The 19,968-nt window shown below is 38.1% G+C and overlaps 1 protein-coding gene across 1 annotated transcript; it reads left to right on the top strand.

Annotated features, from left to right (window-relative positions):
• Window positions 1-13,824: 13,824 nt before the first annotated feature.
• Window positions 13,825-19,636, top strand: LOC143176940 (uncharacterized). Its single transcript, XM_076374601.1, has 2 exons — window positions 13,825-15,211; window positions 19,004-19,636. Exons 1-2 carry the CDS (start codon window positions 14,756-14,758, stop codon window positions 19,547-19,549), a joined length of 1,002 nt encoding a protein of 333 aa, XP_076230716.1. The 5' UTR covers window positions 13,825-14,755; the 3' UTR covers window positions 19,550-19,636.
• The last annotated feature ends 332 nt before the right edge of the window (window positions 19,637-19,968 follow it).

The raw sequence follows: 19,968 nt of genomic DNA, 5'->3' as shown, positions 1-19,968 counted from the left end.
ATTAACGTCGCTCGAGTTCACACAAATGTGCCAACAAGCTGAATCCTCTCGCTTTACAATATGTTAACCTCGTCACACCACGCCGAATGACACAATTATTTCGATCAAACAACTAAGCAAAAACAATTAACACAAAATTCTCACTTATCGCTCACGGCCGTACCTCGTCTGGAGTGAAAAAAATATTTTTTTTCAATCCCACTTCTGAATTTCATAGACGTTTATTTAAACGATGACAATGTATATATGTTTTTCGTTGTCAACGCAAACTTCGGTTTTTTTATATAACTTTTCTTTTTTTCGCGTTTATTCAAATACACGCACGCTACACCCATACATATGCACGCACATCCATGAAGTTTACATCAAGATTAACCTACGCGTCTACACTTATGACATTTATTATTGTGCTTAACCTCGACTATCAGAATACCGCAAGGTACAATATGGTCGCCCGAATAGCTTTTGAACTTTCGATTGGTTCTATGCAACGTCGCTTTGTTTAATACCGAATTCTCAAAAAACTTCGCGGAAATCGCGGATATCGGTGAACCCGTGTCTATTTCGAACGTTATTTCATTATTCTCTACATTTAACATTATCTCATAAGACTTAACATTGTTAATATTCTCGCTCGATTCCTCCGCGAGTCGAAAAACCATATCCCAATTATCATTTAAATCTTCGCACTCGAATAAGAAATTTTGGTTATTCGCGTTTCGCTTTTGCCCTTTTCCCTTAAAATTTTCCGCGCCTTTATTTCCGTTTCCCGGCCTTTTTGTTTTGCAAACCCTCGCGAGATGTCCTATTTTATTACATTTATTGCATTTATAATCGCGAAATCTACAATTTGAAGCAACATGATTGTCTTTACCGCAACGAAAACATTCTTTTTCTTGCCTTGATTATTATTACGATTATCCCATGATTGCGATCCGCCCGCTTTCGTCTTTCTGTTGTCGGAAATGTAGTTGACGGTTGCTTGGTCCGCGTTCCGGTCTTTTCCGTTGTTGTGAATACCTGCTGCGCCTCGGCTCGCCGATTCGAATGCTGTAGCTATCTCCGTCGCCTCGTCGAACGTTAAGTCTGTTTCCCACAGTAGACGTTTTTGCAATGCTTCTGCTCGGAGTCCCCACACAAATTAGTCTTGCATGCTGTCTTGTTGATTTTCCCCGAAATTACAATGCGTTGAGACTTTCTTAAATTCTTCTATGAAGAATTTGGTGTAGGTTCCATGTGTTTTTTCATTATCGTCAACAATTCAGCGAATGTTTTCGTCGACGGTAACGCTGGGGCACACAAATTTCTCAGGATTGCATATCCCTCGCTTCCCAACAATGTTAGGAAAAGCGCTGCTTTTCTCTCGTTTTAGACATCGTTTGCCAAAAAATACTGTTCCAACCTCTCGAACCACATTGTCCAATTTTCATTCCTAGTGAACTCGTTTATCGAGTCAATTGCCGTCGTCATTTTTGGTATTTCTTGATATGCGTTATTTCTCTGGGCTATCTGAATCACGATCCTCGGTCCCACTCTGTTCACCTATTCACTAATATTTCACCGTTTATCCTCGTCGCTAACTGTAATGTCTAGAACAGCACGCTTTATTCGGACCATGTCCGCGTGAAGACTGCCGTCGCAGGACGGCTACAAAAATGTCTCTGAGGACAACAAATGAAACACCATACATTGTGGACATGCGAATATCCTACAGCCTAAATTACCACTGCTTCCCATCAGCATGGAAAACGGCTCAGCTGATTGCTCTAAAAAAAAGACCTATCAGTCTTCTACCCAACATCAGCAAAATCTTCGAGACAATAGTAAACAATAATATCAACTTATTCTGTGACTCTACGGAAATTATACCAGAAACGCAGTATGGTTTTCGATTCAAACACTCGACAACACAAGCGATTTCCAAATTCACGTCTGCCATTTGCTGGGCGAGAAATAATGACGAATGTGTCGGGGCCGTGCTCATAGATCTAAAAAAAGCCTTTGATACGGTCTGGCTGGACGGTCTGTTCTTCAAATTAATAAAAAAGCAGTTTCCCCCGCATCTTATAAAAATGCTTTGAAATATGTTGCATGATAAAGACTTCGTGGTAGCGGATGGAGAACACATTTCCACGCAGAGTTTTAAAATCAAAAACGGGCTGCAACAAGGAAGAGTAAATTCCCCGATACTGTTCAGCCTGTACACCAGAGATCTGCTTCATATATACGGTTTGAACTCTAACAACAGTCTTTACGCGATTGCATTTGCCGACGACCTAATTATATATTCAAAACACATTAAAGCCTCCGTTATACAGAAGACGTTACGAGACACCTTCCACAAAATACAGGATTATTTCCATACATGGAAACTAAAAATAAATCTACAGAAATATGAATCCATACCGTTCAGATCGTACATATCAAATATTTCATCTACGAACTACGATGTCCGAAAACATGCAACAAAATTCTCCATGAACGACAGAAACAATCACAACACAAAAATACCACACGAAAACATAGTCAAATACCTAGGCGTATATATAGATTTCCACGTGAATTACAACGAACACGTACAGATACAAATAGACAAAGCACAGAAAGTCTTCATGGCACACAAGTGGCTATTTTTTTTAAAAGACCTAAACAAGTCAAGGTGCTATGCTACAAAGCTCTAATTCGGCCAATATTAACTTATGGTTGCTAAACCTGGTTTAATTTCAGCGCAAGCACCATGGAAAAATTAAGAATTTTCGAAAGAAAATGCATACGAGTATGTACAAACTTGTATAGGTCACTTGAAACTAATTTCACAAAATTCATACGGCGCGTATAATATATGAAAAGGCTAAGTTACTCGGAATAGATTCATTTATTTTAAAAATGATAAGAAACCATTCGGCTAATATTCGACAAATAAAAAACAACAGTACTATATATAGTTCATTATATCCGAGAACAATGTACTTTGAGAAAACAATAAAAACAGGCTACATCCCTCCAAAAGCATTCCCATATTTAGACAGCGTAGGATTAATACAAAATAGTAACGGCATCCCCTTAATATATCATGTAAATAGGAAAACTTACGAAAAGAAAATAGCTTACGATAAGAACATAGATAATAATGATATAAACATGCGTTTCAACCTCCAACTCTCGGATATAGGTATAAATGACAAATATCATAAAGATCCGAAGAAGCATTGGTGGTTGCAAAACTAAATAGATTAAGTTAGATATAAGATCATGTAAATAAATCAATTTCAGAGAATGTTCCTCCTCGATAGTATAGTGGTTGGCATCCCCCATTTGTTCGCCAACCCTCATGGAAGACGGACGTGTCCTCAGCGACTGCTCCGCAAGTGTACCTGACTGCTCTCCAGTATAGATACACATTCTGTTCACTGCTACATTTTACAGTTTGCTAGTAAAAAACAATAGTGTTTACTATTATTAAAATATCAGAATCAGCTCCAGGGATTTTTAATAAACTACGCAGATTTAATAGACGCAGAAGAATATACACCAGGGGCTAAACCCCAAAGAGAAGAAACAGCAAGAAATGTAACAGCGAAAGTGAGTGACATTATCAAAATAGTGAAAAAAAAGGATCTAATAGCGAACAAAGAAACTGCGCTACTAGCCCAAGCGAATAAAATATTCAAGACCAAAGCGCACATAAAAAGATTGGAACCGTCACTTAATCTAAACAGAAAAAAAATATCCACGGAAACAATGAAGCAAAATATGAAAACCGTGCAAGGAAAGGGACCATCCACCTCATCCGGAAAAACAACAAAAGAGAAGCCCTCGTATGAGGAATTGATAAAATTAATAAATAACTTAAATGAAACTATCGAAAATCTAACAAAGCAGTTAGAACAAGAAAAACAGCGCAAGGAGGAGGGGATTAGAGAAACCCCAGATAATGGAACCACCGTCGAAAAACAATGGTCCCTCGTCTTAACAGGCAAAAGAAAGAGTGATCCAACGCTTCCAACCATCGCACCCCCGATCAAGAAAACCAGCCTACTACTCAAGAAGGAAGGAAAACCAACCCCAACACAGGACGCAATTACAAAGACGAAACGTGCATTCGGAAACGAGGTAACTGTTTCCGAACATTTTAAATCCCAAAAACCTTCACCAATAATAGTCTACCAAGCCTCCAACAAAACAATAATAGAAATAATTTCTAAAATAACAAAGGACTTTTATATAAAAAAAAATAAACAACGCAAAGCATCTTTTGCATATGGACAACGTTAACACGTTCAAATCAGCATGCCATACGTTAAAATTAAACAACATTGAATATTTCACCTACACACCAAAAACCGAGAAATCAATTACAATTTTATTAAAAAATTTAGAAGGGGATTTCGACTCCGAAACAGTTTTAAACGAACTGAAAAATAAAAACATTGAGAACATAGAATTTATAAATGTTAAAAAATTCACGACCCTCAGGTCAGTAAAATAAGGGAAAAATTTGCCTATTTACATTGTACAACTATCACATAACAGTGAAATAAATAATTTAAAAAATATAAAAACCGTGCTACATTCCCTAGTAAGTTGAGAAAAACTAATTAAAAAGGACAGGATCCAATGCAAGAGATGCCAGCGAATAGGACACGTTTACCTTGACAGTGAAGGCTATATCCAAAACTCAGATAATGTACCAATCATCTACCATGCACACAGAAGAACTATCGACAAACACATCACATACAATAAGAACATTAGATTCGACGACCCTGACATGCGTTATAATTACAAACTATCCAATATAGATAAAAAGGACAAACATAGGCATAATATTAATAGATACTGGTGGCTATAACTTATGAAAAGTGAAAATTCCTCGGTAGTATAGTGGTCAGTATCCCAGTTGCTCACCAACCTTCGTAGGAGTAGGACGTGCCCCGAACGACCCTTCTACCTGCCTAAGTGGAGTGCAAGTTTCTCGCTTGTGAAAGCAAGCGTACACCAGCGCGAAAGTGAAGTGTAAACCATAGCCAAGTCAAAGATTGTAGAACAAGTGAAGATTGATAAAACAGCAACACCACAAGGGGATATTCCCCTAAAGCCAGTGACGGAAAGTGCAAAAGACACCGTAGGGACCGACAATAAACAACATGGTATAGACATAAACAAAATCTGGAACATTGTGAAAATAGGAAAACCGCCCAATGAGTGCATCGCGCAATTGAACAACACAATTGCAAAAATATCAGGAAAAAAAAGCACAGCAGCCAAACCTAATCTAGTTACACGTAAAACAATTTCACGGATACATTTAACAATGTCACCTACGAGGAAGGCAACGACCAACGAAAACAAAAAAACTGAAAATGTACAGAAACAGCAGACAGAACACGAACAACTACTAAAAACAATAGAAAACTTAAATAAGACAGTACAGCAACTGACTAAACAGCTCGAGGAGGAAAGAGCGAAAAATACAAGAATCCTAGAAAATACAGAAACGCAGAAACAGAGGCGAACAGACAAAAACGAGGAAGATGTCGAGGAAAAACCCATGACGCCAGTACCTGAAAACAATAGCCAGGTCAACAAGACGAAGGACCAGTGGACAAAAGTGGGCCCACCGAAGAGGACCCGCCACAACCAGCAGCGGAGCACAGCAGAGGGACCCAACCCCTTCTCCCACCAAGCAGACCCGGCCATCGAGACACCCCAACCACCGAAAAGGGTAAGAACAGCCGAATACACCCCCTCCGCCGAACCCCAAACCAAGAACATCAGACCCCCACCCATAACAATAACGGACACATCGTGCAAAAATACAATTAACATTATATCAAAAATAACACCTCACTTTTTCACAAAAAAAATTACAGCAAACAAGCATCTTTTGCACACGGAATCGGTCAGCGACTACAAAAAATCATGCGAAGCTTTAAAAAATAGTAAAATCCAATTCTTCACATACACGCCAAAAAGCGCCAAACACATTTCTATATTAATGAAAGACCTCGAGGGCTATTTCGAACCAGAAATAGTCCTTGGGGAGCTACAATCAAAAAATATCCCAAATTTAAATTTCATAGCAGTAAAAAAATTCGAAACAAAAAAATCAGCAGCAGAAGGTAGAAAACTGCCCATCTACATAGTGCAGCTATCTCCAGACAGGAAAATTGACAATTTGAAACAAATTAAAGTTATTCTTCACTCCTTAGTACATTGGGAGAAAATAATAAAAAAAGACCGAGTCCAGTGCAAAAGATGCCAAAGAATCGGACACGTAGCTGTAAATTGCAACATGGAATACAGATGTGTGAAGTGCAATGTCCCTCACAACCCAGGAGAATGCTCGCGTACCAGCTCAGATACAGACAAGCCGTACTGCGTCAATTGCAAAAGCTTCGGACATCCCGCCTCCTACAGAGGATGTCCTAAGCTTATGGAAATGAAACAGAAAATACAGGCAAAAGTGCAACTCCTCAAAGAGGAAGAAGAAAGGAAACGGCAACTAGTTAATAAAATAGTCAACCCAAACGTTTCATACAGCTCCATGCTCTCCGGAAAACGCTCACAGTCACAAACAGAAAACGTTGCTCCAAGCAATACACATGTAACCAAACAGATCCAAAACCCTGTCAACAACCCACAACACCCCACACTCCTAGAAGAAATAAAACACATAACAACTTCAATCAACAAACAAATAACACTCATTGCGGAAAGCGTGGAGCTGAATACCAATAGAATCAATTTTATAGCCGAATCTTTAGGAATAGAATTCTAATGGCTATCTCACGCTCATCTATACAAACACACGGCCACAACAAACTCTCACTCAAACATCTAAACATAATTCAAATAAATGTTAATTCCATCATTACAAATGAAAGACGCGCCTCTCTCCTGGATTGTCTCAATAACCGTAACCCGGACATTGTACTACTATCCGAAACCAAACTCAACCATAGACATAAAATAGCATTTAAAGATTACAACTTTGTCCGTAACGATAGATTGAATGCCAAACAGGCTGGGGGAACTGGCATCGTAATAAAAAATAAATTAAAATTCAAACATATTCATCTAGATAGAGCCACGTTTAGTACATGCTTCGAATCAACCGTCATAGAAATTAAACTACAAAATAACTCTAAATTATTCGTCATCGCGGGATATGCAACTAGCAGTTGTAAGAAAGAATTCATGGCAGAACTGAAATTGCTTTTCCAACACCTACAATTACAAAATCAAAATAATTACTACATACTAGCAGGCGACCTTAACGCGAAACACCACTCTTGGAGTAACACAATAGACAATAGCAGAGGTATATCTTTAAACAAATGGATTCAAGAGAACCAAATCACATACAGAATATCCCTTTATAAAACAGCCGTACCGTCCTTTCCAAGCAGTGGAGCGTTTATAGACCTATGCCTGGCAGATAACCGCATCAAATTTCATAACACACCCAGCCACCAATCATTAAACTCCTTCGAATACGATAGCGACCACAGAGCCGTGAAAATACAAATCTCCATACCATCAATAAGAACTCTAGAAATAGAGGAACTGATAACACCAGATAGATACAATTTTAACAGGGCAGACTGGCCAATGTTCAGAAATTTCCTCACAGAGACAGAAAATCCAACCATCCCAAACAATAGGAACTTAACGATAGATGAAATCGACTGCTTCATCGACAAACTAAACTCCAACATAAACAACGCAATAGACCTCTCAATTCCACGAACCTCGAAAAGTCACAACTCTACAGACAAGTACATCACACCGCAAATTAAACAATTACGCAGAGAAAAGAGCAGATTTATTACGCAAATAAACAGACTAAAGAAACTGGAAAACTACACATCCGCAAATGACACGTTAATATCACTGTACAAGGATGCTCTCAAAACTGTCAGGCATGAGATCAAAAAAGCGTTTCATGATTCAGCTAATAACCTTTGGAAAAGCAAAATCAGCAGCATAACCCCGCACCACTCCTCAAAGTTTTTCCCCGTGATAAATAGCATATTCCGTCCTAAGCAACAGAACAATATCGAAGTTTTAAAAATTCCACCGCAGAACGCACACTTACTTATGGAAGCGAACATACCCCCCGACTCAATACAGACAGATTCATCTAACAACTCGCTCATTACAGACACCGAACAAAAATTACTCATCCTGGGTTCCCATTTCGAACAAATGCACACGAGAAACCTCCTCATGGATAAAGAACAACTGACAAACATAATCAAACAAAAAACGCACGCTCTCAAACAAGAAATACTAGAAGACAGACGCACCAGTAGAACAGTATGCACATTCAATGACACCAACACGTCAGATAACCCAGACGAAAATCACACACCCCCCGATTACTTCACTTCAATCGCAAAACTTCAAACAACCTTCAAAAAACTCAACAACAAAAAATCCTCCAGCTTTGACAATATTCCCAACATAGCATTAAAAAACTTACCTCTTCAGTACATAGATTACTACACGATAATATTTAACAACTGTTTAAACCTGACCTACTTCCCCACCGTCTGGAAAGTAGCTAAACTCATAACAATTAAGAAAAAAGGTAAAGACGGACACAATCCAGAAGACTATCGCCCAATAAGCCTTCTCGCGAACATAAGTAAGGTCTTCGAAACGGTAATCAATAATGCCATCTGCAAATTCTGCGAAGCGAATAACATAATCCCAGACACACAATTCGGATTCAGATACCAACACTCTACAGTACACGCGCTAACGAAATTCACCTCAGATATCTGCTGGGCGAGAAACGCAGACGAATGCGTAGGTGCGCTCTTCATAGATCTAGAGAAAGCGTTTGACACGGTGTGGCTGGAAGGCCTCTTCTTTAAATTAACAAAGAAGGGTTTCCCGCCACACCTAATCAAAATAATCTGGAATATGGTACACGATAAGAAATTCATTGTCGCGAACAACCAAAGTATGTCCAAGAAAACCTTTGCAATAAGAAATGGACTGCAACAAGGAACGGTCAATTCCCCCATCCTATTTAGCATTTACATAAGCGATCTGCTCCACATGTACGGCCTAAATAACGACCACTCGAAATCTGCAATAGCCTTCGCCGACGACCTTTTAATATACGCAAAAGACAGCAGACCCTCCAAGCTAAAAGTTCAACTTCAAGAAATATTTAACAAAATCCAAGACTATTTTCACACGTGGAAACTCAGAATTAATACAGATAAATGTGAAACGATTCTCTTTCGGCCATATATTTCAACCATCTCAAACGCAAATAACGACGTTCGCATACACTCGAAACATTTCAATGTGTACAGCGAATACAATCCACAGAGGAAAATTAAAAACAAGACGGTGGTACGTTACTTGGGTGTACATCTAGATTATAGATTAAATTTTATAAAGCATATTGAAACACAGATCGACAAAGCACAAAAAGCATTCGCTAGCCACAAGCGATTGTTCTACTCGAAGATGCTAAATACACAAACCAAAATTATCTGTTATAAATCACTAATTAGGCCGATAATAACATATGGTTGTCCCATATGGTTTAACATTCCTTCTAATACAATGGAAAAATTGCGCATCTTCGAAAGAAAATGCCTCAGAGCCTGCCTAAGTAAATACAGGTCCCCGGAATCGAACTACACGAAATTAATCAGCAATCACAAATTATACGAATATGCGGGAATAACCCGAATAGATTTGTTCATCCTTAAACTCATTCGAAACCACTGGGCAAACATTAGAAATGTTAGAGGCAATAGCTTAAAAAATAGTTGCGTTTATCCTAACCCACAATATTTTGAAAAGGCGCGCCACACAGGCTACACGCCACCCGAGACCTTTATCTACCTAGACAGCGAAGGATACGTACAAAACAAAGACAATGTACCACTTATTTATCAATGTAATAGAAAAGCAAATGACAAAACAATTGTATACAGCATACACGCAAGCCCTGAACATTCAAACACCAAAAGCAATTGCAAATTATCTACAATAGATAAGAAAGACACGCATCGCAGTAACACTAAATTGTATTGGTGGCTGCGACACTAATTCAATTGTAACAAATACGTAACACCGCAGTATATTTAAGCAAAATATATGTATAAATAAATGAATACCACCCCCTATCATGCCATAACCACCACTAACGTAAGAACTAGTACTTAAGAATTAAAGTGTATCTACAAAAAAAGAAAAAATCACTCCCCTCCCGGACGTCAGTATACGATTTCGTATCCAAAATGTGTCCAACCTCTGTAAAGACTTGTATAAATAAAGAAGAAAACACCCCCCTACCACAACCCTTCTTAGGTAAGCATGACTCCCCAAAAGCTATGTAAACCGCAAACAATATCACTTGCATGTGTGTACAAATAAGGAAAAATTTATAGTTGTCAGGTCCTCGGTAGTATAGTGGTCAGTATCCCATTCGTTCGCCAACCCTCGTGGAAGACGGACGTGCCCTCAGCGACTGCTCCGCAAGTGTACCTGAGTGCTCTCCAGTATACATACACATTCTGTTCACTGCCACATTTTACAGTTTGCTAGTAAAAACAGTAGTGATTACTATTATTAAAATATCAGAATTAGCGCCAGTGATTTTTAATAAACTACAATAGACGCAGAAGAATATACACCGGGGGCTAAACCCCAAAGAGAAGAAACAGCAAGAAATGTAACAGCGAAAGTGAGTGACATTATCAAAATAGTGAAAAAAAAGGATCTATTAGCAAACAAAGAAACTGCGCTACTAGCGCAAGTGAATAAAACATTCAAGTCCAAAGGGCAAATAAAAAGATTGGAACCATCGCCTAATCTAAACAGAAAAAAAATATCCACGGAAAAAATGAAACAAAATATGAAAATCGTGCAAGGAAAGGGACCATCCACCTCATCTGGAAAAACAACAGAGGAGAAGCCCTCATATGAGGAACTGATAAAATTAATAAATAACTTAAATAAAACTATTGAAAATCTAACAAAGCAGTTAGAACATGAAAAACAGCGCAAGAAGCCCGTGGAAAAGGAAAATCCACAAAACCGACGAGAGGAACTACCTGCGACCGTAGCGGAACCAATGGAGGAGATTAGAGAAACCCCAGATAACGGAACCAACGTTGGAGAACAATGGTCCCTCGTCTCAACAGGCAAAAGAAAGAGTGGCCCAACGCTTCCAACCATCGCACCCCCGATCAAGAAAACCAGCGTACTACCCAAGAAGGAAGGAAAACCAACCCCAACACAGGACGCATCCCGAGGACCCGCAATTACAAAGACGAAACGTGCATTCGGAAACGAGGTAACTGTTGCGGGTTACGCAACTAGTAGCTGCAAAAAAGAATTCATGATGGAATTTAAAGCACTCTTTGAATCACTGGAACTGCACAAGCCAGGCAACTATTACTTGTTGGCCGGAGACCTAAATGCTAAACATCATGCATGGGGTAACACCATTAACAACGCCCGAGGAGTTTCACTAAACAAGTGGTTCCTCGAAAACCAAATCACTTATAGGACTTCTCTATACAGCACAACAGTGCCTTCATTTCCAAAAAGCGGAGCGTTTATTGACCTCTGCTTGGCAGACAACAGAATCCAATTCATCGATATACCTGCACCTAACCTCCTACACTCTTTTGAATATGATAGCGATCATAGAGCCACTAGTATGAAAATATCGATCCCATCCAACGAACACTTTATACTTGACGAAACAACTCCAAACATAAAATACAATTTCCACAAAGCCGACTGGACAAAGTATCAAACATTCCTAACTGAAACAGGCAACACTAACATACCCAATGACAGAAACCTCTCAACGGACGAAATAGACAAATACATTGACATGCTAAACACAAATATACTGAACGCAATCGACTTTGCGGTCCCATTAATTGACCACAATTTCAACTCCACGGACAAATACATAACTCCAGAAATTAAGCATCTCAGAAAACAGAAAAGTCGCCTCATAACCCGTCTCAACAGACTTACAAACCTACGTAACTATATCACAGCATACGATCATACAATAGAAACACTAAAGAAAAACCTAAAGACCATCAGACACGAGATCAAGAAAGCTTTTCAAGAATCCGTCAGTAACCACTGGAGGAACCGCATCAATAAAATCTCCATACACAAACACAATGAACTCTTTCCTGCCATTAATAGTATATTTCGCCCTAAAGATAGTAACAACATTGAAACACTCAGAATACATACTTCTAACTCCATTCTTATCGAAAAAGCAGATCTCAATGTCAACCAGCTAACGAAAGATAATAGCTCAAATTCTACTATCATAACCAACACCCAAGACAAATTAAACATTCTTGGCGCACACTTTGAATCCGTACACACTCAGAACCTCCACATGGGTAAACGCCAACTGACAAATATAATACAACAGAAAGTAAACGCACTGCAGACAGACATACTACAAGACAGACAAAACAACGTAACAGTATGTAAATTCTCACCCAATAACACGGCAGACCACCCAGACGAATCCTCCATTCCCCCCAATTATTTCACTAGCTCCATCAAACTAGTAAATACATTTAAAAACTTAAATAATAAAAAATCATCCAGTTTTGATGGAATCCCAAATATAGCTTTGAAATATCTCCCTAGACAATATGTTTACAATTATAGCATAATTTTCAACAACTGTCTAAATTCCTATTATTTCCCCACAACCTGGAAGACTGCCAAACTAATAACTATTAAAAAGAAAGGCAAGGATGGTAGTGATCCCAATAGCTACCGCCCAATAAGTCTTCTTCCAAACATTAGCAAGGTCTTCGAAACAACAATAAATGATGCCATTGTTAGCTTTAGCAATTCCAGAGAAATAATCCCAGAATTTCAATTTGGTTTTCGCCACAGGCACTCCACAATACATGCGATTACAAAGTTCACCTCAGACATTTGCTGGGCACGAAATGCAGGAGACTGCATTGGTGCAGTCCTCATAGACTTAGAAAAAGCTTTTGATACTGTTTGGTTGGATGGACTCTTCTTTAAACTATTAAAGAAAGAATTTCCTATTCATTTAATTAAAATCATTTGGAACATGTTGCATGATAAAAAATTCTTTGTAGTAAATGGACAAGTCAGTTCCAGCAGATCTTTTAGAATCGACAATGGCCTACAACAAGGCACAGTTAACTCTCCTGTCTTGTTCAACATATTTATAAGCGACCTTTTACAAATGTATAGCCTAAATAGCGACAATAACAGAATGGCAATAGCTTTTGCAGATGACTTATTAATCTATGCTAGAGATAATAAAGTATCAAAAATCCAGTCAACCCTACAAGAAACTTTCAATAAAGTTCAGGACTACCTCCATACATGGAAATTAAAACTAAACATTAATAAATGTGAAACAATCTTGTTCAGACCATATATATCAATCATATCAGATGCCAATTACGATACACGTAAACATGCTGGCAAATTTCATATCCACGACAGGTTAAATCCAAATTCTAAAATTCCACATAAAAACATTGTTCGCTACTTAGGCATACATATAGACTTTAAACTTAATTATAATTTGCATGTTAGTTTACAAATAGAAAAAGCACAAAAAGCATTCCTATCTCATAAACGACTTTTCTATTCAAAAGACCTTGATAAGCGCGTCAAAATTCTTTGTTACAAGCTTCTTATACGACCGATCCTGACCTACGGCTGCCCCATCTGGTTCAACATCAGCGCTGGAACCATGGAACAACTGCGAGTCTTCGAGAGGAAATGCCTGAGAGCCTGCCTCAGCAGATACCGGACACCGGAGTCAAACTACACCAAACTCATCAAAAACTACAAATTATATGAAGAAGCAAACCTGATTAGAATCGACCTATTCATTTAACTAATTAGAAACCATTGGGCCAACGTTCACAAAATCACAACCAATGGCCTCATTCGCTGCTCCACACTACCTAATATCTTATATTTCAAGAAAGCCATGAAAACAGGATACACCCCACCAGAGTCCTTCATTTACCTTGACAGTGAAGGCTATATCCAAAACTCAGATAACGTACCAATCATCTACCATGCACACAGAAGAACTTTCGACAAACACATCACATACAATAAGAACATTAGATTCGACGACCCTGACATGCGTTATAATTACAAACTATCCAATATAGATAAAAAAGACAAACATAGGCATAATATTAATAGATACTGGTGGCTATAACTTATGAAAAGTGAAAATTCCTCGGTAGTATAGTGGTCAGTATCCCATTCGTTCGCCAACCCTTGTGGAAGACGGACGTGCCCTCAGCTACCGCTCCGGTATACCTGAGTGCGATCTATTGCGCGTACGCATTACTCAAAGTCTACACAGTGCAGTCAGAAAGTGAAAGTGCCAGGAGTTATTTTATTTAAATCAACTACAAAATTCATCAAATATCTATAATAAAATAGTTGAAAGTGAAATACTTAAAAGACAATAGACAGTGAAAACAATACACAAGGGGCTGAACCCCCATGTCACGAGCGCTCGAGAAACGAAAAAGTCAATGTGAAAGATATAGCAAAAATAATCAAACAAAAAGATTTATTATCAAGTAAAAATTCAGCGCTTCTAGCGCAAGTCAATAAATTACACATCAACGCTAATGTGAAAAGGCTGAATCCAGCTCCAATCCTAAACCAAAGAAAAAAATACATAGAAGCATCTAATCCAACGATAAAGATGGCCAAGACAAAGACAACACCGACCCAGAAAACAGCAGTAGAAGGAAAACCATCATATGATGAATTAATCAAAATGATAGCAAACCTAAATAAAACAATAGAAAACCTGACGAAGCAACTGGAAGAAGAACGAAACCGAAAAATAGCTGCGGAACAAGAAAAAGGACAAAGTAGGGGAGGAAACATACCTGCACCGAGTACTTTAAGTACATCGAACCCCCCAACTGAACCAGAAGGGCCGAGTGGAATTTTCCAAGCCGAAGAAAATAGCGGCGTGGGACATTGGAGTACCGTTGCGACAGGAAAAAGGAAAAGCGGCCTACCTGCAGGACCGTCCGCACCCCCCGTCAAAAAGAGTAGCTTCGCCACCAAGACCGAAGCAAAACCACCTCCAGAACAGGACGCATCAAGTGGACCAATAACAAAGAAAGCAAAACCAGCTTTCGGAAACGAGGTAACTGTTTCCGAACCTTCAAAAACCCAAAAACCTCCTCCCATAATAATATACGATACACCGAGTAAAACGGTAATACAATTAATTAGTAAAATAACAAAAGATTTTTATATTAAAAAAGTGAATAGTACGAAATACCTCTTGCACATGGATAATATCGACACATTTAAAACAGCATGCAACACATTAAAAGCAAATAACACAGCTTTCTTCACATATACACCGAAAAGCGAAAAGTCAATTACGATTTTATTAAAAAACCTAGAGGGGGACTACGACCCTGAAACGGTCTTAAATGAATTAAAAAGTAAGAACATTGAAAACGTAACATTTAACAACGTTAAAAAATTTACTACGCAACGTTCGCTAAAAGAGGGTAAAAACTTACCAATATACATTGTACAAATATCCCAAAATAGTTTAGTAAATAACTTAAAAAGCATAAAAACCGTGCTCCATTCTCTGGTAACTTGGGAAAAATTAATAAAAAAAGATAGGATCCAATGTAAGAGGTGTCAACGTATAGGACACGTTGCACTAAACTGCAACCTAAATTACAGGTGCGTTAAGTGCAACACACCGCACAACCCAGGAGAATGCCCGCGATCAAACGTAGACGCACGTTCAGAATCAGATGATGCTAAACCCTATTGTGTCAATTGCAAGCAATTCGGTCACCCTGCTTCGTACCGCGGATGTCCAAAATTAAAAGAAATAAAACAAAAAATACAGGAACGTACATTACAATTAAAACTAGAGAACGAAAAAAAGGCTAAATCATATCAGAATATAGTCAAACCAACCATCTCATATAGTTCAATAGTAACAAATAAAAAAACCAATATTGCAGTACCACAACAAACAAATAACACTCAACCCAAAGTAAATGTAACGCAAACATCACAGCCATCTCTTCTAGAGGAAATTCAAAAAATTATAACGGCCACCATCAGTTCCCAACTAGCCACGCTAACGGAGAACATTACAGCTAACGCGAATAAAATAAATATAATAGCAGAAGCGCTCGAAATTGACATATAAACAATGACGCTCAATCCGCGAGAAAACATAGTTAAACAATTGATATTGCAACATATCAATATAATTCAAATTAACGTAAATTCGATTATAACGAATGAAAGAAGAGTCACCCTCCTGGATTGTTTAAACAAATACAAACCGGATGTAGCTTTGCTTTGTGAAACAAAGCTAAATCCGGTACATAAAATAAGCTTTAAAGATTATAACTTTATCAGACGCGATAGACTAAATTCCAAACAAGCGGGAGGTACCGGGATATTAATTCGCAAAGATATCAAATTCAAAAATATCCAACTAAATATTATCAAAAACAGTACTTGTTTTGAATCAACGGCAATAGAAATTAAATTTCAGAATAACAATAAACTTTATTTGATAGCGGGTTATGCAACCAGTAGCTGTAAAAAAGAATTTATGATGGAATTTAAAACCCTCTTTGAATCTCTGGAATTACACAAGCCAGGCAATTATTATTTGTTGGCCGGAGACCTAAATGCTAAACACTCTACATGGGGTAACACTATCAATAATGCTCGGGGAGTTTCACTAAACAAGTGGCTCCTCGAAAATCAAATCACCTTCAGGATCTCCTTATATAGTACGACAATCCCTTCATATCCAAAAAGTGGGGCATTCATCGACCTCTGCTTGGCGGATAACAGAATCCAATTCCACAACACACCTTCTCCTAATCTCCTACAATCATTCGAATATGATAGTGACCATAGGGCCACTATCATGAAAATATCCATCCCATCCACAGAACATTTTACGTTTGAGGAAACAACTCAAAACATAAAGTACAACTTTCACAAAGCTGACTGGTCAAAATACAAAACATTCCTGACTGAAAACGATGACACTGACATACCCAATGACAGAAATCTCACAATAAATGAGATAGACAAATTCATACAAGTTCTAAACATAAACATTCTGAAAGCAATTGATTTTGCAGTCCCACAGATAGACAACAATTTAAACTCTACAGACAAATATATAACTACAAAAATAAAACACCTTAGAAAACAGAAAAGTCACTTAATAACACAACTCAACAGATATACTAATCTCCGACATTACACCACCTCTCACAATCCCATAATAACAACCCTAAAGAAAAACCTAAAAACAATTCGATACGAGATCAAGAAAGCTTTTCAAGAATCCATCAGTAACCACTGGAGAAACCGTATTAACAAAATTTCTATCCACAAACACAATGAACTGTTTCCCTCCATAAATAGCATATTCCGTCCCAAAGACAGCAACGACATTGAGACACTCCGAATCCCTATTTCTAATTCCATTCTCATCGAAAAAGCAGATCTCAATCTTGACCAACTTACTAGAGACAACAAATCAAACTCAAACTCTATATTAATTTCCGACACCCAAAATAAGTTAAACATCCTAGGTGCACACTTTGAATCCGTACACACACAGAACCTCCACATGGGTAAACCCCAACTAACAAATATAATACAAAAGAAAGTAAATGCACTACAATCAGACATACTACAAGACAGACAAAACAACATAACAGTATGTAGTTTCACACCCACCAACACTGCAGACCATCCAGACGAATCCTCTATTCCCCCCAATTACTTCACCACCTTCCCCAAACTAGTGGAAACATTTAAAAACCTCAACAGTAAAAAGTCATCCAGCTTTGACAATATACCAAACATAGCATTGAAACATCTTCCCAGACGATACATCTTCCATTACAGTATACTTTTTAACAACTGTTTAAACTCCTCATACTTTCCCACAACCTGGAAGACTGCCAAATTAATAACCATCAAAAAGAAAGGCAAGGATGGTAGTGATCCCAATAGCTATCGTCCAATAAGTCTCCTCCCAAACATTAGCAAGGTCTTCGAAACAACAATAAATGATGCCATTGTTAGCTTTAGCAATTCCAGAGAAATAATCCCAGAATTTCAATTTGGTTTTCGACATAGACACTCCACAATACATGCAATTACAAAATTTACCTCAGACATTTGCTGGGCACGAAATGCAGCAGACTGCATCGGAGCAGTACTCATAGATTTAGAAAAAGCTTTTGATACTGTTTGGCTGGATGGACTCTTCTTTAAACTATTAAAGAAAGAATTTCCTATCCATTTAGTTAAAACCGTTTGGAACATGTTACATGATAAAAAATTCTTTGTAGTAAATGGACAATTCTGTTCCAGTAGAGCTTTTAAAATCGACAATGGCCTACAACAGGGCACAGTGAATTCTCCCGTCTTGTTTAACATATTTATAAGCGACCTCTTACAAATGTATAGCCTAAATATCGACAATGATAAAATGGCAATAGCTTTTGCAGATGATTTAGTAATTTACACTAGAGACAACAAAGTATCCAAAATTCAAAAAACCCTTCAGGAAACTTTCAATAAAGTACAAGATTTCCTCCATACATGGAAATTAAAGTTAAACCTCAATAAATGTGAAACAATACTGTTTAGACCATATATTTCAACAATATCAGATGCCAATTTTGATACACGTAGACACTCTAATAAATTCCACATTCATGACAGGTTAGATCCAAATTGTAGAATACCCCACAAAAACATTGTTCGCTACTTAGGCATACATATAGACTTTAAACTTAACTATAATTTGCATGTTAGTTTACAAATAGAAAAAGCACAGAAAGCATTCTTATCCAATAAACGACTTTTCTATTCGAAAGATCTTGATAAGCGCGTCAAAATTCTTTGTTACAAGCTTCTTATACGACCGATCCTGACCTACGGCTGTCCCATCTGGTACAACATCAGCGCTGGAACCATGGAACAACTACGAGTCTTCGAGAGGAAATGCCTGAGAGCCTGCCTCAGCAGATACCGGACACCAGAGTCCAACTTTACTAAGCTCGTCAAGAACCACAGACTATACGAAGAAGCCAACATCATCAGAATAGACCTATTTATTTTAAAGCTAATCAGAAATCATTGGGCTAACGTTCATAATGTTACAACCAATAGTCTCATTCACTGCTCCACTTTTCCAAACCCTCTATACTTCAGAAAAACCATGGTAACAGGATATACCCCACCAGAGTCCTTCATCTATCTCGATAGTGAAGGATACATACAAAATTCAGAAAATGTGCCAATAATTTACCATGTACACAGAAGAACTTTTGACAAACATATCACATATGACAAGAATATCAGATTCAATGACCCAGACATGCGTTACAACTATAACTTATCTAATGTAGATAAAAGAGACAAACACAGACAGAACATCAGATATTGGTGGTTGTGACCTTATGAAACGTTTGCCATTCATATCAACCACAGAAACAATTGTAAACATTAAATAATCCACATATATTTTCCATCACTCGAAAACTCCTCGGTAGTATAGTGGTCAGTATCCCCCAGTTGCTCACCAACCTTCGTAGGAGTAGGACGTGCCCCGAACGACCCTTCTACCTGCCTAAGTGGAGTGCAAGTTTCTCGCTTGTGAAAGCAAGCGTACACCAGTGCGAAAGTGAAGTGTAAACCATAGCCAAGTCAAAGATTGTAGAACAAGTGAAGATTGATAAAACAGCGACACCACAAGGGGATATTCCCCTAAAGCCAGTGACGGAAAGTGCAAAAGACACCGTAGGGACCGACAATAAACAACATGGTATAGACATAAACAAAATCTGGAACATTGTGAAAATAGGAAAACCGCCC

The sequence above is a fragment of the Nomia melanderi genome, chromosome 2 (genome assembly GCF_051020985.1).
Source record: "Nomia melanderi isolate GNS246 chromosome 2, iyNomMela1, whole genome shotgun sequence".
Lineage (NCBI taxonomy): Eukaryota > Metazoa > Arthropoda > Insecta > Hymenoptera > Halictidae > Nomia > Nomia melanderi.
The sequence above is the reverse complement of the archived record's forward strand: the minus strand, read 5'-3'. Positions and strand labels throughout refer to the sequence as shown.

Excerpts from the sequence above, each read along its gene's own strand:
- LOC143176940 (XM_076374601.1), top strand. The coding sequence starts at position 14,756 with ATGGCCAAGACAAAGACAACACCGACCCAGAAAACAGCAGTAGAAGGA. Across the intron at positions 15,212-19,003 it reads AACCAGCTTTCGGAAACGAG|CTTCTTATACGACCGATCCT; the intron begins GTAACTGTTTCC and ends CTTTGTTACAAG.